Source organism: Betta splendens, chromosome 6 (assembly GCF_900634795.4).
Source record: "Betta splendens chromosome 6, fBetSpl5.4, whole genome shotgun sequence".
Taxonomy (NCBI): Eukaryota; Metazoa; Chordata; class Actinopteri; order Anabantiformes; family Osphronemidae; genus Betta; species Betta splendens.
Genome location: NC_040886.2, coordinates 5218923 through 5241444, shown reverse-complemented (window position 1 = coordinate 5241444; position 22522 = coordinate 5218923). Strand labels below are relative to the sequence as shown.

Below are 22522 nucleotides of genomic sequence, written 5' to 3'. Positions count from 1 at the left end.
CACTTTCAAAACGAAATAAGAAAAAGGGAAACCGGGGGCGGGGCCAGTCGTCGAACTTTCACAATAAAACACCCAAGAGCATTTGAAGCGCAACATCGGCAAATATTTGTAACTCTTGAAGGATTGCGGTTGTGTTTTGACACACACTGAGACCCACATTGTTAACATTAATCAACGTAGCAATCATTTATTTAAATCATTTATTTAACCAAGTGCTGACAACTGTCGTTTACGTTACGACTCATGGCGTTTGATAAACGAATGACTGGTCCGTCAGCTCGCCACCGTCGGGTCACTTACAGAATCACCTGCCAACAAAGCTAAGTTTTCTGTGCATCCTGCTTCATTAGACTGCAGCGATATCACGACCTTGTCGACACCTGATGTGGAAGAATTTAGCGCATCTGCGGTTTACGGTGATTTTCAGTTTATGATGAGACTGAAATCGCGTCCTCCTGCTTGGCCGGTTGATGCTCTTATGCCCAGGAAGACGCTCTAATGTTGTGGCGGTCTTTGCAAGTATTCTAAACAGTGATTTATTACAGTTTATTGTGGCTGTTTAGACATGCTCCATTGCACCATTGAACTTCCTGTCTCAGAGCCTGCTTTACCTGCGGGACAATAACAGCCACTCAACCTGCCTCACAATAACTGAACTCATTGTGAGCCATGACTGCCCTAATGTGCATTGTATCATTTTTGCGAGACACTCTGACCTGCAGTGTGGGAGCCCCACAGGGGACTGTCCTGGCCCCCTTCTTCTTCACCCTCTACACTGCAGACTTCAGACACAACTCATCTGGCTGTGTTCTGCAGAAGTTCTCAGACGACTCTGCAATTGTTGGACCTATCACTGACGATGATGACGCAGAGCACAGAGAACTGACACAGAACTTTGTGGACTGGTGTCAGCGGAACCACCTTCTAATCAATGCAGGGAAGACAAAGGAGATGGTGGTGGACTTCCATAGATGTCAGTCTACACCCCGTCCTCCAGTGAACATTCAGGGAATGAACATTCTGAGAGTGGACTGTTATAAGTACCTGGTTATTCACCTTAACAACAAACTAGACTGGACTAACAACACAGACGCACTGTACAGGAAGGGTCAGAGCAGACTCTTCCTACTAAGAAAGCTGAGGTCATTTGGACTGAAGGGGACACTCCTGAGGACTTTCTATGACTCTGTGGTGGCGTCAGCCGTCCTGTACAGTGTGGTCTGCTGGAGCAGCAGCATCACAGAGAGGGGAGGAAGAAGCTGGATCAGGTCATTAAGAAGTCCAGCTCTGTCCTGGGCTGCACTCTGGAGTCAGTGAGGGAGGTGGGAAACAGAAGAGTTCTGGCAAAACTCAAATCCATGCTGGACCACGAGTCTCACCCACAGCAGGACACACTGTCTGCCCTGGAGAGCAGATTCAGTGACAGACTGATCCACCCACACGCTGTGGGAAGGAGAGATTCTGCAGGTCTTTCCTTCCTGCTGCTGTCAGATTTTATAATGAACAATTATAACATGGTGCACATTTCTACCACACTGCCACACACACGCTACATCTCCAGAGCAATTGCACCAGTCACTTTAATATCTTACTCACTTTGTTTGGTGCAGTCACCTTACCTCATTGTTATATGTACATGATGTTGATAACCTGTGGAGGTCTAAGTTCTAATTTCTTATAATTATTATTCTGTTATTTCTTCTGTATATATGTCTATATGTCTCTGTGCAACATGGTAATTTCCCCATCGCGGGACAATAAAGGTATTTTATCTATCTATCTATCTACCTTGCATTGAACATCTTACGTGCATGTTCTTATGATGATAAAGCAGCAGTCCTTTTTTTTTACAAAACATTTGTAGTCAGAACTGCCCATATGTTTTTTAACCAATGTTTATTTACCAAGTTTAAATCTGCCAACTCACAAAATCTTCAACATCTTCATGGCTGAGCTTTATAGAACATGTAAAATGTAATATTATCTATCAGCATAGAAACATATAAAACAATGGCTTAATTATTTGAAAACAAGTTGCTAATAGAGCTACAGTTGCTACTGTGTTCCTCAGATCAGGATGACCGATGAATCAGAAACAACAGTGCATCCTGGAACACTATGGGTTCACCTCTTGTAATGCAGTCCTATGACCTATATGAGGCAGAGAGACAGTCATCATTGACACAAATGTCCTCTTTTGGCCAAAAAATCCTTCCACACACCAGAAGAACAACAGCATGCAGAGCTATGATTTGGGACTGCATTACAAGACGTGAACCCACAGTGTTCCAGGATGCACTGTTGTTTTTGATTCATCTGTCATCTGCACATTAGATGTTCAATGCGCAAGGTATGATGACTACTAAACCAATACCGAAGGTAGGTGGTGGAAAATAAAAAGATCCTCTGCAGGCACTCATCTGCTCTGTACATACAGTAACACCTAGATGTTGCGTGACGGATCATCTGATCACACACACTTTGCCACAGAATCTGCCTCACAAAGATGATGCGATGCACATTAGGGCAGTCATGGCTCACAATGAGTTCAGTTATTGTGAGGCAGGTTGAGTGGCTGTTATTCTCCCGCAGGTAAAGCAGGCTCTGAGACAGGAAGTCCAATGATGCAGCATGTCTAAACAGCCACAATAACCTAATAAATCACTGTTTAGAATACTTGCAAAGATCGGCACAACATTAGAGCGTCTTCCTGGGCATAAGAGCATCAACCGGCCAAGCAGGAGGAGGTGATTTTAGTCTCATCATAAACTGAAAATCACTGTAAAACCGCAGATGCGCTAAATTCTTCCACATCAGGTGTCGACAAGGTCGTGATATCGCTGCAGTCTAATGAAGCTGGATGCACAGAAAACTTAGCTTTGTTGGCAGGTGATTGTGTAAGTGACCCGACGGTGGCAAGCTGACTGACCTGTCATTCGTTTAGCAAACGCCATGAGTCGTAACGTAAACGACAGTTGTCAGCACTTGGTTAAATAAATGATTTAAATAAATGATTGTTACGTTGATTAATGTTAACAATGTGGGTCTCTGTGTGTGTCAAAACACAACCGCAATCCTTCAAGAGTTACAAATATTTGCCGATGTTGCGCTTCAAATGCTCTTGGGTGTTTTATTGTGAAAGTCCGGTGACTGGCCCCGCCCCCCGGTTTCCTTTTTTCTTATTTCGTTTTGAAAGTGGAGAAAAGGAGAATGAGTAAATCAGTATATCGCAAATGTGTTTTACCAATTTACGGAGTCGAAACACAGCATAAAAAGACGTTATTCAATTTTCATTTTACACATGAATAATGAATTGCACTTCATGCACGGACCTCCAGAACCTGTGACACCACTGTTCCATGTGTGAGATGTTTCAAGCTCAGCAGTAGAACAGTAGAGGACAGAAGCTGCTGTCTGTATTGGAGTCTTTTATTGTGAAGGAAGTGCTCTGTGTGTATGAATCCCAGAGCAGTGGGTGACGTTTCCTTGTCCCTTGATCATCTGAGCTACAGTGTTGGACTCATCAGTTTGTTTCTGTACTAATGTGTTGACAGAGATAAGAAGAGGAATCATGTTCCTGTGGAGGAGCAGTCGTCCTGCTGTGCTGTGTGTCAGGAGGTTCTGAAAGATCCAGTCTCTAGCAGCTGTGGACACTGGTTCTGCAGACAGTGCTTCACCTCATACTGGGACCCGTCTGGACCATCAGGAGACTCTCCCTGTCCTCAGTGTGTGAAACAATCCAGAACCAGCACCGTCCAAAGTGAGACTGAACATGTGTCTGATGATGTCATGGTTTCAACCAGACTGACTTCATATTTCATAATTCTGACATTTTCTAAATAACTGAATCATTTGTGGGTCACAAACAGAACTAGTGGGTCTTGTAGTTCAGTCTCTGTTGTTTCTTCTTCTTTCAGCAGATGTTGCTCTGCAGGAGGCTGTAGTTGAACACAAGCTCAGTCTGAGAAGCAGATGTGAACGTGTGACTGAAGGAGGTGAAACAGGAAGTGGAGTCCTCCTCACCAGCATCTACACTGAGCTCTACATCACAGAGGGACAGAGTGAAGAGGTGAACACCCAACATGAGGTGAGGCAGCTGGAGACAGCTTCCAAGAAGACCCTCCATGAGGCTCCCATCAAGGTCCACCACATCTTTAAAGCCTCCTCTGACCCACACAGACCCATCAGACTGGTTCTGACCAACGGCGTCGCTGGCGTTGGAAAAACCTTCTCGGTGCAGAAGTTTACTCTGGACTGGGCCGAGGGCCGGGAAAACCCAGACGTCCGTGTTGTGGTTCTGCTGTCGTTCAGGGAGCTGAACCTGATCAGAGATCAGCAGCACAGTCTTCTCACGCTGCTCCATGTTTTCCATCCAAAGCTCCAGAAGGTCCCAGCAGATCAGCTCACTGTCCTGAAGCTTCTGTTCATCTTTGACGGCCTGGATGAAAGCAGACTCTCACTGGACTTCAGCCACAGGAAGGTTGTGTCTGACGTCACACACAAGTCATCGGTCAACGTGCTGCTGACCAACCTCATCCAGGGGAACCTGCTTCCCTCGGCTCTGGTCTGGATCACTTCCCGACCCGCAGCGGCCCATCGGATCCCTCCTACATGTGTGGACAGGGTCACTGAAGTACGAGGCTTCACCGACGCCCAGAAGGACGAGTTTTTCAGGAGGAGATCCAGCCACGAGCAGCTGTCCAGCAGAATCATCTCACACGTCAAGACGTCCAAGAGCCTCCACATCATGTGTCAGATCCCAGTGTTCTGCTGGATCACTGCTACGGTTCTGGAGCACATGTTGACTACAGAGCAGAGAGGAGAGCTGCCCAAGACCCTGACGGACCTGTACTCACACTTCCTGCTGGTCCTGACCCAGAGGAAGAGGAACAAGTACCATGAGGGACATGAGACCAGTCCACAGGAGCTGACGGAGGCTGACAGGGAAGTTCTCCTGAAGCTGGGGAGGCTGGCGTTCAAACATCTGGAGGAAGGAACCATCATGTTCTACCAAGAAGACCTGGAGCAGTGTGGTCTAGACGTCACAGAGGCCTTGGTTCACTCCGGAGTCTGTACAGAGATCTTCAGGAGAGAGAGTGTGATCTTCCACAAAACAGTCTACTGCTTTGTTCATCTGAGTGTTCAGGAGTTTCTGGCTGCTGTTCACATGATGCACTGTTACACCAACGAGAAGAAGGACGAACTGGAGAAGTTCCTAAAAGAATCCAAACATAGAGAATCAATCTTTACAAAGATCAAACAGTTGTTTGTATGTAAAACAAATCAACACAGTGATGAGCTTCATCCTAAAACTCTATCTCTGGATGAGTTCATGTATAGAACCATGTCTAAATCCTTCCAAAGTCCAAGTGGCCACCTGGACCTGTTTGTTCGCTTTCTTCATGGCCTCTGTCTGGAGTCCAAGCAGAGAATCTTAGGAGGTTTGCTGGGTCACACAGAGAACAGTCCAGAAACCATCCAGACAATCATCAACAACCTGAAGGAGATGAAGAATGATAAAATCTCTCCAGACAGAAGCATCAACACCTTCCACTGTCTGATGGAGATGAACGACCACTCAGTCCATCAGCAGATCCAAGAGTTCCTGAAGTCAGAGAACAGATCAGAGAAGGAACTCTCTCTGATCCAGTGCTCAGCTCTGGCCTACATGCTGCAGATGTCAGGGGAGGTTCTGGATGAGTTGGATCTGAACCAGTACAACACATCACTGGAGGGACGACGGAGACTGATCCCAGCATTGAGGAACTGCAGAAAGGCTCAGTAAGTCCAACGTTAATGTGAAGCTAAACAGCTTGGGACAGTTGGAGCTCTCACCTACGTTGTTACACATAGCAACACATCCAGTTGATATGAGAGCAGCTACAGCCTCATCACATTAAACACAGATCACAGCTTCCTGTCACCACATCTGGACACGTTGATATTCAGTGATGTGACAGACGCTTCTGTCCAACTATCTGCTCTTCATCACATTGATCACGTTGACACAAGGTTCACACCACACACTTTGTGATGGATGAGACCAACTGAGCTACAGCTGCTTCAGCATCAACATTTATGAAGTCAGTTCACATTTATAGACTTTATATTTTCTGTCATCAGACTTTCTTGGTGTGGACTCTCTGAGACTTACTGTGAAGTTGTGGCCTCAGCTCTGAAGTCCAACCCGTCACATCTGACACATCTGGACCTGAGTCACAACAACCTGCAGGACTCAGTGGAGGTTCTGTGTGCTGGACTGGAGAGTCCTCACTGTCGACTGGAGACTCTGAGGTCAGTGTTTTTCGTGGTTCATGTCTCAGTGGCAGTTTTTCAGCTCGTTGCTTCAAACGTCTCCACTTGAATCTTGAATGAAAAGAGACTCGAGTTCTAAAGAGGATTCACTTCATCAATAATATTCAGTTTGGAGTTTGATCCAAACATTTGTCTGAACATTTTTCTTTAGACGATACAGAATAGTTCAGGTTTAGAGAGAAGACGATGAATGAAAGGAACCAGATGAAGTCTTTGATCCAACACATCTGGTTTTCTACTGGTTCCAGCAGCAGCTTGTGAATCAGTGCTGACATCAACAGGTGTATGAATGTTGTGCTGACGTGGATGATGTGTAGAAGCTGAGATGATGACGACACAACAACACAAGCACAAAGTCACTCTGCTCATTTTAGACTAAACATTGGTGATCAGGACAAATCTGACTCATTATTAATGCTTTGATACATGTCTTTGATTCTTTCTTCAGATTGAGTTGTTGCAGTTTTTCAGAGATCAGCTGTGATTCACTGGGTTCAGCTCTGAAGTCTAACCTGTCACATCTGACAGAACTGGACCTGAGCTGGAACGAGCTGAAGGATTCAGGAGTGAAGCATCTGTGTGGTTTTCTGGAGAGTCGTCACTGTCGACTGGAGACTCTGAGGTCAGACTTCATGTTTTAGTTCTGTGTGAGCTTAATATGATGTGAATGTTGTGCTGATACAGAGACTGATGTTCTGCTGATGAACCCTGAGGGTCTTCATGGTAAAGTCTGTTTTTTTTCTTTTGATTCAGTCATTTTTTTTTATTTTATCACTGAGAAAAAAGCAAAACCAAGTTTAATGAGTCAGAAAACATCTATGATGCTGCAACACTTTTCTAAGGCTCCATCATGTTGGTTCTGAGCCAAAATCCAAGATTACGTAATAAGATGTTCTGGATCTGCTTGTTTGACTCTTTCCATCAGTTTGACTCCATTAAATGTTTCTTCAGTATAAAATGTTTCTGTGATGATGTTGCGTCGTCAATACCCAGCAGGCATTTCAACGTTGAGACAACGTTGAGGCAACATTACAATTATGGCTGAATAACCATAGGATTATATTTAGATTTTGAAAGGTGAATCAACGTTGATCGGGCAACGTTACTTCAATGTCGCATTATGGTCAATCGTCAACGTTACATTTACGCTGATTTATGGGCATTCATCGATGTTACATGTACGTTGATTTATGGTTTTCCACCAATGTTGCGTTTACGCTGATTTATGGTTTTCCACCAATGTTGCGTTTACGCTGATTTATGGTTATCTATCAACTGTCAGGGCGCGGTAGATGACGGATCCACATGCACAGCAAAGGCACGCTTGAATGATGATAAACAAGGATTTATTCCAAAGAGACAGAGTCAAGATCAGGCAGGGTCGTACACAGGTAGGCAATGATGAGCAATACAGTTGATCAGGCAGTCTCCGTGGGCAGGCAAGATTTGTTAATGTGAGGATCAAGATTACAGTACCGTGCAAACAGAGGCAGGATCGTAGTCGGACTATTGTTCAGGGTTGTTTACCAGGCAGGCTCGAAGAACAAAGGCATACAAGGCAGGCAGGGATTAGGCAGAATCAGAAGCAGGGCTCAGGATAACAAGACTAGGCAAAGATACAGGACGCTGGAAAGTGGTGGAAATCACGCAACAATCTGGCAGCTAGAGACTGTGTGAGGTGGAGACTATATACTGCAGTAGATTACTGATATTGAGCAGGTGTGTGTAATGAGGACTGGTAATGGCAGAGAGAACAGCTGTGATGTGACATGAACAGGAAGCCCCCCCCCCCCAGGGCATCTACCACTGCGCCCACGGGGAGCCGCCAGGCCCCCCGACCAGGGTGGGTGGAGGGTGGTTCAGGAGAAGGGACTGGGTCTAGGCGTCACCCCTGTCGCCGAAGCCTGAGTTTCCTGGCGGAGCCCGTCCGGGGCAGGTGCATCTGGATGCACCCGGTGGAAGTCCCGGATGAGCAAGCGGTCCAGGGGTGTCCCGAGCCGGGACCCAGGACCTCTCATCTGCCCCGTAGCCTTCCCAGTCCACCAGACACTGGAACCCGCGCCCTTGACGCCTGCAGTCGACGAGTTCCCATACGATGTAGACCGGGTGACCATCCACGACTAGGGGCGGCGGAGGAAGCTGAGTTGGCGGGACCAGAAGACAGGAACGGTGGGGCTTGAGCCAACTGACATGGAATGTGGGGTGTACTCTCTTTGACCTGGGTAAGGAGAGTCTTACAGAGACAGGATTAATGACCTGTGCTACGGTGTATGGGCCTATCAAACGTGGTGTCAACTTACGCGACGACCCCTGGTTGACAGCCAGACCTGGTCGCCCACCTCATACGTGGGCTCCGGGGACTGCCTGCGATCCGCTGCCTTCTTGTATCGAGCCTGGACCTGGAGCATCGTCCTCCGGGCTCATAACCACGTCTGCCGGCATCGCCGCAGCAGAGCGTGGGCCGATGGGATGTGGACCTCCCCTTCCAGCGATGGAAACATGGGAGGTTGGAAGCCATACGCGCACTGGAAGGGTGTTAGTCCCGTGGAGGAGCAGGGCAGGGTGTTGTGGGCAAACTCGATCCACACCAGCTTCTTGGACCATGACCCGGGGTTTTTGGAGGCCAGCAACCGCAGTCCCACCTCCAGCTGCTGGTTGGCCCTCTCCGTTTGCCCGTTGGTCTCCGGGTGGTACAGTCGTAGCACTTAAAAGTGTCAGCCTTTTCAGCGCGGTATCACCGGGTTTTTAGCGCGTTGGAGCTGTTTTATACGTGGTGATCAGCCCCCACACTGGCCTTTATGACGCTGTCCTATATTTATGTTATATAGGCCCATGTAGAGAGGCATATTCACGCCTCCGTGGTGTAATGGTTTGTTTATTGTTAAACAGCCCTGATGTGTCAATTTTTTACCCCGGGTTCGAATCCCGGTGGAAGCAGAAGTTGTAATTACTGAACATTTTTATATTTTGGCATACAAGAAAATGGCAAATGATTAATAAGGCTGGCTGCCTGTATTATTTAGCAGAGCTACAGCCATGTTCCCAAGAGGTTCACCAGCCGGTTTCCGCAGTGAGTCATAGACGGACGTTGTTTTGCCCGCTTTCATGTAAACACGGAACTCTTCACAGTTTTTTCAAACGTAGATTTTGTTAATTTCGTTATTCATACACAACAACATGCAAATGCTAAAAAATACTGAAAAGATGACAGTACACCCATCTAGTTTGGGTGAACAGAAAACGCTTGAAAGCGTTTCCGTTTCATATTCCGTTTATTTCGTTATTACTCCTTTCACCTTTACCACATAAAGACATTGCAGAGCTACAGCCGTGTTCCTACAAAGTTAACCAGCTGTTTATTTCGTTATTTCCTCTTTCATGTCCTTCTGGTGAATGAAAGTGGGCGTGGCCATCCACGTCCCAGAGCAGGGACACTGGGGGAAGGGGAAACGCGCATCAACACGCAGGACAAAGATCTGCGTTTCTCTTCTGCTACAGCCTCGCTGCGTTGGGTTGTTAGTGTCCCTTTCACCTCTACCAGTCCTTACTCATGCAGAATCAATGTATGCAGAACAAACAACTTGCTGCATTAATGAGTCGGAGATCTACTGAGTCCTGGCGTTCTGGCATACCACAGAGAGAGTTTATTACAATTTATTTATTTTTATTATATGATATTCTCTACAAGTTAGCAGTGGTAGTCTGCCAAAATGTGTGAAATACCATAAGAAGAGCGTTTTAAAAAAGTCAAGTGAAAGGTTTTGGCGCCCCACAGCCTACGTAGGTGCAGCTGATCACGCGCCCGATCTCCCCTGGAGTTTTTCTTTGTCTCGGAGCTTAAGTATTTTACACCTATTGACCGAGTGGAGACAATATGTTAATGTCTCTTTTCCAATGCGTAGTAGGGGATGGGGTTTGAAGTTTGCTTTTGGAACTGAATCAACATCATCATCTGTCATTCAGGCTCTTACGTTTCATTCAGAATCAGAGCAAACTATAGGTCATTGCGGTCTGAGAAAATTTTAAAAGTTTGGTTGAATTTAAAAGCTGCTACAACAAGACAACAACTTAGTTTTTCGTTCTCTGCTTTTTTCTCAAAACGAAAAATCAGCTTTAAATCCATTTCCGTGCGTTGTGTCAAAAAAACAACAGCACCTGAATTCCTTACTGCTTGGCTGATGGGAGCTTGGGTAGAGGGATAAAGTGTGCACATATAGGGAATCGATTCACCACCGTCATGACCCCCAAGTTAACTAGTGTCGGTGGCAACCCGGTGACGAAATCCAGTGCCACATGCGACCACGGCCGGTGAGGGACTGGTAGGGGTCGCAGGAGCCCGGCTGGTCATTGGTGGGATGGTTTGTGCATTGAGCACGTGGGGCACCCTGCCACTTACTCCCGGACATCTGCCTTCATGGTAGGCCACCAGAATCGCTTGCCCACTCTAAACGCGGTACGGGATGCAGCTGACTGTCAATGCATGGGCCCAATGGATAACTTCACCTCTCAGACCTGGGGGAACAAACAGACGCCCCAGCCCAGGCGGGAGTTTAGCCTTTTGGCTGTCTTAATATACTCGAGGTTTTTGTGGTCGGTATAGACCAAAAACGGCTGTGCTGCCCCCTCTAGCCAGTGTCTCCATTCTTCAAGTGCGGCCTTTACTGCCAGCCGCTCCTGGGTTTCCGATGTCATAATTTCGTTCAGCTGAAGATAGCTTACGGGACATGATTGCACACGGGTGAAGCCTACCTTCAGCTGGGTCGCGATGCGACAGCACCGCACCAACCCCTGAATCCGAGGCATCGACCTCAACCACGAATTGGCCTGCTGGGTCTGGCATGCGAAGCACGGGTGTGGTGGTGAAGCTCCGTTTGAGGTGCTGGAACGCCGATTCCGCCTTGGCTGACCACTGAAAAGGAGTCTTAGGGGAGGTTAATTAGTGCAGGGGAGAATGGTTGGAGAATGGAGGATGATCTAGACCAGAGGTCTGCCACTGGTAACACCTACGTTTTCAATGAAAAAAACAAACACTGGGAGCCGCGGAGGGCGGCAATATTATATTATTTAAGAACATTCAACATTTGTTTTTTAATCCAAAGAAGACATAAAAGTCAGGGCTCAGAGATCTAACCGATGATAAAACATTGTCAAGGCATCGACAAGGACAGCTAACTCGCTTTTCCCTGCTTCAAACAGCTGCTGTAACTGAGAGCAACCCGTGCGGCATCACCGGTCAATCTGGAAACGCATTCATTGGTTCGGACGTTGTTCTGCCCACTTTCATGTAGACACAAAACTCGTCAAAGCAAAAGAGCTCAGTTCAGCATTTACAAATCACATGTGAACGTTTTAATTTTTTTTGTAAATAAAAATAATGTTTGCCCTGTTCAAACCTGGGGAATAAAAACGATTCTGATTCTGAAAGCGGCTGAGCAACTTCGTAGGAACACATTTCATGTGGTACAGGTGAAAGGGACACTAACAACCCAACGCAGCCGAGGCTGTAGCAGGGAGAGAAACGCAGATCTGTGTCCTGCGTGTTGATGCGTGTTTGCCCTTCCCCCAGTGTCCCTGCTCTGGGACGTGGATGGCCCCGCCCACTTTCATTCAACAGACGGACATGAAAGAGGGAATAACGAAACAGCTGGTTAACTTTGTAGGAACACGGCTGTAGCTCTGCAATGACTTTGTGGTACAGGTGAAATGAGTAATAACGAAATAAACAGAATATAAAACGGAAACGCTTTCAAGCGTTTTCTGTTTATAATTATTATTGCACATTTGTTAAAACTAGATGGGTATCGTTTTTTTGTAATTTTTGGTGTCGTTACAGTGCAAAAATAATGCTTTCCCTGTTCAAACCAGGGGAAAAGGCGATTCTGAAAGCGGCTGATCAACTTTGTAGGAACACGTTTCATATGGTACAGGTGAAAGGGAGACTAACAACCCAACGCAGCCGAGGCTGTAGCAGCAGAGAAATGCAGATCTTTGTCCTGCGTGTTGATGTGTGTTTCCCCTTCCCCCAGTGGATGGCCCCGCCCACTTCCAATCACCAGACGGACATGAAAGAGGAAATAACGAAATAAACAGCTGGTTAACTTTGTAGGAACACGGCTGTAGCTCTGCAATGACTTTATGTGGTACAGGTGAAATGAGTAATAACGAAATAAACAGCTGGTTAACTTCGTAACACCTTGTAGTAGGAACTGGTATATTTAGAAAACCCAGTAGTACTAGTGTTAAGGTGTGTGAACTGGGGAATAGACGGCAGCAGCGACTGAAGAGCGACTGAATAGAGTTGATGTCTTCCCCGCTGACAGGCGCAATCATTTGATAATGCACGTACCTTGGCTGACAGTTCAGTTGAAAAACACACTGAATCTTTACAAACCGTCCCTGAATAACATCTATGAACTGCAGTTTCTTCCTTGATTATCCATGATTATTATGAAAGAAGAGCAAATCTTCGCCAGTCCAAATTGTGCAATTAATACTGTGTTTACAATAAAGGTAATAAATAATAATAATAGTATTTTAAAATGCACTGCATATTTTAAACGAATGTCGAAGTGCTACAAATAACTTAGATCAGAAAGCTACGATAAATACATACGTTTATTTTTTCAGAGTAAACGTATGTAGAACAAACTACTTGCTGCATTAATGAGTCTTAGACCTGCAGCTGATCACGCCGCCTGATGCTGCCAGTCTCCCACGGAGCTTTGTCCCGGTGCTGAAGTATTTCTCACCTGCTGATCGAGTAGCAACACATTAGCATGTCTGTGCGCCTCTACGGGGGAGGGGAGGGATGAGAAGTTTGCCTTTGCGCCTCTGAGCAAACATGAGACAAACAAAAGCTTGGTCGAACTCAGATCCAAGTCATCTGAGTACGAAACACATCACATATCATTCGATCTGGTGTTTCATTCGAGCGGCAGTCTGGAGCTCTCTGCTAAGACTGCTGCCCCGCGACCCGTCCACGGTTGAGCTTCGATTAAAAATTAAAAGCAGAGTTTTTTTGTTTTTCGTTTTTCTCTAAACGAAAAAAACAGCTTTAAATTCAAGTCCGTGTGTTTTTGTTAAAAAATATTTTTGTTCGGTTTATTGGTTTGTAATGCGGTGCTTTTATTCAGGATAGATGGACGGATGGGAAATCAAAGTTTTGAAACGTACACGGGCCGAATAAGTCACATCAGCCACTCATTCAGTTACAATGACACGCACAGTCAAAACTAATTCTCGCTACATCTCGTGCGCCACTCCCCCGTTCCTCTCGTAGCCCGCATTTGCACATCCATACATTTGTGTATTGGTCACTCTCTGTCTGGACACATGACTCCGAAACACGTCACGTGTTTGTGTAAGAGTTTGACGTCTCCACCAAATTATAAGCAGAGGTAACGAGAGAACGACTTTTTGTGTTTTCCGTTTGTCTCTAAACAATAAAAACATATTAACTTCAATTCCGTGTCTTTTTGTAAAAAACAAGTATTTTTCCCTGGTTTATTGGTTTGTAAGGCGGTGCTTTGATTAAAATCCGTTTGCCGCTCATCGAAAGAAACGAAAACGCCGGTGAAAGTGGCTGGATGGACGGATGGGAAATGAAAATGTTGAAAAGTACACGGGTCGAATAAGTGATCTCAGCCACTCAGTTACAATGACACGCACAGTCAAAACAAGTCAAACTGCAGTTCTGCAGACACAGAGTAAACGCGTAGGAACAAACATGCTGCTGTAATGCGTCGCTGTAGATCTGCTGATTTCTGGCGTCCTGTCAAAATTACGATCGACAACTGCTGTAAAACAAATTCCTATGATTATTACGGTTATTTACGTAAAATCTACGACTATTGGAAAACATTCATTAACAAGTTGTGGAAGTTTAAAACCTAAATAAGCGGCTGTAGTCGCAGATGGACTGCGCTCTACGTCTTTACTTGGCGCATTCAAATTATATTAATTAAACCGCGACGCATAATCATGGTATTATGTGAAGTCAATATGTTGTATCAGAGGTTAGAGCGGTGGGTGTGTACATATTTTTAAGAGACGCCTTCTATTTAAAGACACGAAAAAGCTGAGGAGAATGAAAACAAGAACGTGTTGCCGCTGTGGCGCTGCCTGTTTTAAACCACACAGAACAATTATAACTTTGCAGTGAACAGAAAATAACTAAGCCATCAACAAGTTGTTGCCCTTCACACTCCCCATGTTTGAGCACACAACAGATACTTAATAGTAAAAACTTAATAGTAAAATAGGTCAAAAATGGTGTAATATATGTGTGTTACAGGTAGAAATGAACAGTCGGACCTCAGTTACGCTGTAGTGCTTTGGAGGCTTCTAATCAACGCTGCGCCACCTGGTGGTTAAAACGAGACTAGCGTCCTGATTTTTTTCAGCCGGCTGCAGGATTAAAAATCTTTAGTCAGCGACGCACTCGCTGCACCGTGGCGACGCGGCAGTACTGCAGTAAAAACCCTAGTCACTTTGAACCGCTGCCACTGTAAGACATGAAAACAGGTACTCCTGCAGTCTGCGTCCCACTCGCTTACCTCGCCGCTTCTCCAGTTCAGCCTGGGATTGTGTCTTCGGAGCCACGTGTGACCCAACACCACCGGGTGATAGCATGCCTCTACCACCAGGAATTAGATGTGCTCCGCATGGCCGTCCGTGAACTCTATGGTGATGGCCTCCGTGTGGTGGGTCACTCTCCAAAGCTTACGACCATCCAGTGCTGCCGTCTCCACCGGAGTTGCGAGTGGGGAGGTAGTGATGCCCGTCTTCTCCACTAACCTGGCGTCCATCAGGCTGGCGTCAGCTCCAGAATCTATGAGGACCGCCTGCTGGAGAGAGCGAGCACCCGATGAGAGCGTGACCGTAGGTAACGAGTGGGCGGAGGCGCTTCCAAACATGATTTGTCTCACCACGATCCTCTGAGCTTGTGGTGAGCCTGATCTTTTAGTGGACATTTTACTGCGAAATGTCCGGTCTTTCCACAATATAAAGATAAGCCCTGGGAGCGGCGTCGCCGCTTCTCTGAGTCGGAGAGTCGCGTGCGACCCAGCTGCATGGGTTGGCTGGGCCCCTCCGAAGCTCCGCGAGGCGGAGGAACGGTCTACGTCACACTGACCTTTTTATGGCGTTTTCCGTTCTGCCTCGGTGCGACTCTCTCGATCCTCCCTCTCAGCGGTGCTCTCGCTCGCTGCTCCCCAGTCTCCGATCGATCTGGATGGCCAGCGCGATCAGTGCATTCAGATCACTCGGCAGATCGCGCTCCGCCAGCCAATCCTTGACACGTTGATGAACGCGACAGCCTTGGGCGACGTGTTCATCTGCGGCCCACGTCCTATCCGGCCTCCGCTGCCAGGGTTCTGAATTCGATTGCGTATTTTGCCGTGGTTCTCCTGCCCTGCCGAATATTCACCAATTTCTGCGCTGCTTCCCTTCCGGGAGTGATCTCTTGAAAGATCTGCTTCAGCGCGTCCGAAAAAGCCCTGAATGACGACCTGCAGGATGAACTGTTCTGCCATTTGCCGGTCAGGTGCGAGACAGCGTATGCCACCTTGGCCCTCTCCGTGAGGAACGTAATTCATAATGAATCTCACACTGGGTGAGAAATGCCCGGCAAACGCCGGACTCACCGGAGAAACGAGAGGGCACTCCGAGGCGTGCGTCTGGTGCCAGGGTGGGAGCCGGGGGAGCCGCCGCGGGCGCACTCGCTGCTGCGGGTGCCGGAACCTGGATCGGCGTGGCTCTGTCAGGGTTCCCCGGAGTGAGACGACCGACCGATGTTTTTCTCGGCTACTCGGAAAGTCCTGGCGCTGGGCCGTATTATCTGTCCAGCTCCCGGATCCATCTGGACCACCATCAAACTCCTAGCTCCTTTCCCAGTTCGGCGTGACATTTGGAATGTTTCCTTAAGAACAGCTCGAATAAACATTGTAAGGCAACTCCAGACTCTGTGAACCCAGTTTAAGCAAACTCTTTAACCCCAGTAACTGAGGACACACATGAACCCATCTACTCTCTGTATTTCTCCCATAAGCAATGATCAACTTTACTGCTAAAAGTAAATGTAAATGTCTGTTTCCTGGAGTCTACCCCAGACACTCCCCAGACAACGACCCTGCCAAACTACAAGGGTTGCAGAACAGTCACTGCACCTTAACATGACCAGAACAGATTGTTCACTACCTATATTATAATATGATATGATACATAAATATACTACAAATCTCCTCCTCATGGGCATTTTAATGCCCATCAATCTTGAAAGCGAGCGGCCAAGAAAGCTGCTCTTTAACTCATCATACTGCATTATATTAAATAGACATACAACTTCAACATTAAGATGACAAAGCAAAGTTAAAGATTCACAAAATCTGTAGTGAATAGAACACCTAAGCTGGTCAGCGCAGCCCCACAAGATTAGGTGGGTGAGGATTCTTGGTGTAGCTGCAATTGGAATAATTGGACTCTCCATCAGCTCCTTCGGCTCCATTACCTCCTCCTTTGTCCGTCACGGTTGTACTGGAAGCTGTGGCACTGCACCCACTGCGTTGTCCTCAGAACCTCATCTGATGCCCAGCCTTTCCGCTAGCGACCCAGTTGGCCCGGCTCGCCTTCACGTTGAACACTGAGTCCCTCATTTCCTGATCGTCCAGGGCTCCAGCTCTGCTCTGCTGCACCATCCTCTGTCCCCCTCAGACTGGTGCTCCAGCTGTGACCTGAGAGCTGATAGCTAAGAGGCAGAAAGCTCTGCACCATAGTGCAGCATAAACCATCCTACAGAGTTAGGGTTAGGGTTAGGCTGAATAGAACCTATAATTAGCTTTTTGTTCCTGGTCCTCGCTGTTGGGGGACCTCATCTGTATAATCTGTTATTAACAAAATTATTATTAAGGTCCCACATGCTCAAACAAAGGAGGTACTGCGGCCTGCATGTAAAGTCTTCATCCTGAGTGTAGTGAGTGGGAACAAAGAGATTTTGAAATCTGAGCGCCAAAACCAGGCGCCAGGCTGGGGAACCATACCTGGCTCCCCCCACTAAGACGTCAGGAGTCCCCGCTGATAGAGGCAACAAACGGAGGAGGAACTTGGACGTCAGCCATCCTGATTCGACCAAACAATAGGACAGGCGTGACCAAAAACACGGTTATAAAAAGCTGCCGTGACCAAAGACTCACCCCTTGTTCACTTCGTCCCTTGTCCCTTCTGCTTGTTCTCTCCGATCTTGTCCCGTACCCTTGTTCTCTCCACAATGCAACGAAGCTGAACCAACGTGGACATCGTCACTGAGAACGGGCCTGATCACCCATCTACTTCCAACCCCCCGGCGAATATGTGACTATATTGCCGGATATAGCCCCATGTGTTTGTGAGACCGCAAGCCTTATTCACGCTAGTCCCACTCCACACTCCTTTACACGCTTTTTTCCCTGTGAGCGCCAGACTCGCGCGCTCCATTCAAAGGGCTCACCGGCACACCCGCGCAGCTGTGCGACCTCACCACGCCCCTAAAGGGGGGCGCACTCTCTCCGCACTTTTCTCCTTCCTTCTCTCTCTCTCTCTCTCTCTCTCACTCACACTCACACACACACGCACACACACCTCTTATCTCAGGTAACGCGCATACACATACAGTAAGTCCAGACGAACACACCATAAGATTAAGTTGTGATTTGCTGAGTTATCCAAGATAGTGTTGACACTGGAGTTAATATTAATTGTTTAATAAAGCGTTCATAATTGAATTGGTCGTTGTCTGTGATTAATTGTATATGGTTCTGCAGCACTGGTGAATTGAGTCGGCTATGGTACAGAGTTCATCCTTCAACTAACTTAAATACAAATGAGACTGTATTGGCTATTCCAAATTGGTTATTGGTCCCTGGTAACAGGGTGGTGCCCCGTAAATTAAGTAATTATTAATTCAATTAATAATTATTAAATCAATAATAGTTAAGTGTTTCACTTACCAAACTATAGACCTTTGTCATATAGTTATATATTTACTGTAAGCTAATAACCAAAATTTGTGAATCTAAATTATAAACATAATTGGTATCTCCACTCAGGAGCGATAAATCCAATTATTATAATTTGTGCTCCTCGCATATCCCAAACATAATTGGTGCAAACCTGTGTGAGGTTAATCAAACTCAGCCCTTTCTGAGACTAGGTGGTGTTGCTAATTCATTTGGCACTACCACCACCCTCGCACTGCCCCAACAAACGTAACACACTAAGCATTTATCATAAGACAAAAACAGTATGTAGGTACATAAATTATTGAACAACAGGAAACAAAGGTAAAATAATCATACGTCAATGGCTGCACACACACATAAGAGGGAATGGAAACGTCAAATATATCAAAACATAAACTGTAAACTGTGTAACTTTAGCATCTTGTCTTATACTGCCGCTTTCTTTCACATGCTTACCTTTGTGCACCCATTAAATATGCTCAGACAGAACACATGAAATTTTGTTCCAGACCAGCATTGAACATTAAATAAATACAGACACAATAAATATAACGAACTAACTTACCAAACTAATGCCACATGTAAAACAAGTTACCTCTATTACAAACAGGAACCAAACCTGAAAATCACATGACACCACAAATCAACAGGGCAAACACTGGATGAAACAGTGTCACCTGTCTGCTGGAAGACAAAGTGGAACAGAAACACTTGAAGTTCTATCTTCGTTCCATCCCCACTTAACAGTTCAGTGTATATGTGTTAGTTGTCTTCCATACATTTGATGATGTAGTATCATAAGTTGTTATGACAGCATCTAAGGACAAAAATCAAAACACACTTTTAGATAATTTTCATATATTCTGCATATTTAAACATGTTTAAAAAATCTAATAAAACTCTGTTAAGTTTAGAAATATTAATTTAAATAATTGTTTATATGTACCGTAAATAAAGTCTGATTAATGATATATGTTGAAGACAATCTGTCATTTTGACATTAATATTTTTTAAATTTAATGTAAGGGCTTTTTTGCCTTTTTACAACTTTTAGGTATTTTGTCAACCTTTTTACAACCGTTAGCATCAAACACTGTTTCAATGTTTCCTCAATGCCACAGAAACAACTGACATTATTTTAACCCTATGTCAACGTTGATTTATCAGTATTTTGTAGTATTTTGATATATGTGCCAGCACAACATAAGTGAGTCCAGATGGAACCAGTGGTGGAGCTGCAGAGTTGAAGAGCTGAAGTCACGACATCTGAGATGAAGCAGCAGCATGTTGTCATTAATATTAATAAGTCCCTGTTACTGCTTTAACCTGCATCCTGTTGGTTCTGATGTTTCGACCTTCTAGGTTCTAAACTTGTACTTTCTTCAGCTCCAAACACACGATGAGACACTGAATGGTTTCAACTCACTGTTTTGTTTTTACTCAGATTGAAGAGCTGCAGTTTGTCAGAGATCAGTTGTGATTCTCTGGCCTCAGCTCTAAAGTCCAACCCATCCCATCTGACAGAACTGGACCTGAGCTGGAACGAGCTGCAGAATTCAGGAGTGAAGCATCTCTGTCGTTTTCTGGAGAGTCGTGACTGTCGACTGGAGACTCTGAGGTCAGTTCACTGACTGTTACTGTTCTAAGTTCTAGGTTCTGAGTGTGGTTCTGCTTCAGGAAACCAGCAGGTTTCTCTCCTGACAGTCAATAATTTGTTTTTTTTGGTTACATATATTTTGATCACTTTGGTTCCACTGAATGAATATTAAACATTAAAATACAAACAACAATATAAAACAATATTCTTTATACGTGGAGCCCAACTTGTTTCTGAAGCTCAAAAGTCCTAAAGTTATTTCATAACAGACTAATGAAACAACCAGAACTGGTCCCAGTCCAAAGGTCCAGTCTTTGTTTGCACAGTGGTTTCCTCTGCATCTATACATCTATCATCCCAACAACTTGTCCTGTTTGATTCTGCATGGTTCTGGAGCTGACCCCAGCTGTCACTCAGCAGGAGACAGGGTCCAGTCTGGACCTGTCACCACTTCATCACAGGCCCAACACACAGAGACAGACAATCAGACCTATGGAAGCTCAGAGTCAGCAGCTAATCAGCCGAACGTCAGGTCTTTGGACTGTGGCAGGAGGTGCAGAACCAGAACAGAACCCCCCCCCCCACACACACACACACATACACAGGGAGAACTTGAGAAACCCTCACAGAAAGGCTCCTGCTGAACCCAGGTCCTTCCAGCTGTGAAAACCACACAGTCAGTTCACATCAACACAAAGTCCAGTTCATCAGAACCCAACCACTGCACAGAAACACAAGGTGGCACCAAACAGGAGCCAGTCAGTAAGTGTGTGTTTGTTCCCAGTGGGACCAGGCAGGTCCATCCTGGTTGGAAACTCATTCATCACATTCTTCTTCTGCAGTTTCACTTGATTTCAGTGCGTTGTCATCAAAGTCTTTGTTGACTGAGATGAAACCTGCTCAAGTTACACACTTGCATTTCTCACTCATGTTGAGTTCGTCACTTTATCACAAGAATCAGAATCGTTAAGTCTTTGATCCAACACGTCTGGTTTTCTACTGGTTCCAGCAGCAGCTTGTGAATCAGTGCTGACATCAACAGGTGTATGAATGTTGTGCTGACACGTGGATGATGTGTAGAAGCTGAGATCATGACGACACAACAACACAAGCACAAAGTCACTCTGCTCATTTTAGACTAAACATCAGTGATCAGGACAAATCTGACTCATTATTAATGCTTTGATCCACATATTTGATTCTTTATTCAGATTCAGTTGGTGCAGTTTGTCAGAGATCAGCTGTGATTCTCTGGTCTCAGCTCTGAAGTCCAACCCGTCCCATCTGAAACAACTGGACCTGAGTCTTAACAAACTGCAGGATTCAGGAGTGAAGCATCTGTGTGGTTTTCTGGAGAGTCGTCACTGTCGACTGGAGACTCTGAGGTCAGACTCCATGTTTTAGTTCTGTGTGAGCTTAATGTGATGTGAACATTGTACTGACACATGAGGCTGATGTTCTACTGATGAACCATGAGGGTTTTCATGGTAAAGTCTGTTTTTTTATTTTGATTCAGTCGTTTATTTTATTTTATCACTGAGAATTAAAGCAAAACCAAGTTTAATAAGTCAGAAAACTTCAAATCTATGATGAGTAGCAGATGCTGCAACACTTTTCTAAGGCTCCATCATATTGATTCTGAGCCAAAACCCAAGATTCTGTACTGAGACGTTCTGGATCTGCTTGTTTGACTCTTTCCATTAGTTTGACTCCATTAAATGTTTCTTCAGTATAAAATGTTTCTGTGATGATGTTGTGTCGTCAATAGAACATTTTCTGTGCATTTCTACAGTATGAACGTGTCCAGAACCTAAATTGTACTCATGAGGATCTTTAGTAGAAGCTCAGATAAATGTGTCAGTACAACATGAGTGAGTCCAGATGGAGCCAGTGCTGGAGCTGCAGAGTTGAAGAGCTGAAGTCACGACGTCTGAGCTGAAGCAGCAGCATGTTGTCATTAACATTAATGAGTCTTTGTTACTGCTTTAATCTGCATCCTGTTGGTTTTGATGTTTGGACCTTCTAGGTTCTAAACTTCTACTTTCTGAAGCATCTTCAGCTCCAAACACACGATGAGACACTGAGTGGTTTTAGCTGAACAGTTTTCTACTCTTTCGTCTTTACTCAGATTAAGTTGCTGCAGTTTGTCAGAGATCAGCTGTGATTCTCTGGGTTCAGCTCTGAAGTCCAACCTGTCACATGTGAGAGAACTGGACCTGAGTGACAACGACCTGCAGGATTCAGGAGTGAAGCATCTGTGTGGTTTTCTGGAGAGTCTTCACTGTCAACTGGAGTCTCTGAGGTCAGACTCCATGTTTTAGTTCTGTGTGAGCTTAATGTGATGTGAACTGTAGCAGGTTTATCATGAGGTCAAATCACCTTCAGGACTGATCACATTTAACTGTTCAATGACTGAAATTAAGGAAGTAAAAAAGTCAGTAAGTGTTGACAATGACTTAAAAGAGAAAATGCAATTTAAATGTTAGATGATGTTTGACTGTGACTGAACTGACTGAGACTAAATAAAGACACTTGTAGAAAGCAGCTACAGATAATCTGCTTGGAGCAAATAGAAGCAGGAGAGAATCAGCAGCAGCTTCAGAACTGGACACACGGA

At 45.5% G+C, this 22522-nt stretch overlaps 1 protein-coding gene across 1 annotated transcript; it reads left to right on the top strand.

The window, feature by feature from the left end:
• The first annotated feature begins 3322 nt into the window (after positions 1 to 3322).
• Positions 3323 to 22313, top strand: LOC114857316 (NACHT, LRR and PYD domains-containing protein 12-like). Its single transcript, XM_055509825.1, has 8 exons — positions 3323 to 3363; positions 3555 to 3760; positions 3870 to 5781; positions 6124 to 6336; positions 6764 to 6937; positions 19753 to 19926; positions 21117 to 21290; positions 22034 to 22313. The coding sequence occupies exons 1-8, from the start codon at positions 3323 to 3325 to the stop codon at positions 22224 to 22226; spliced, it is 3087 nt and encodes a 1028-aa protein (XP_055365800.1). The 3' UTR covers positions 22227 to 22313.
• Positions 22314 to 22522: the final 209 nt, after the last annotated feature.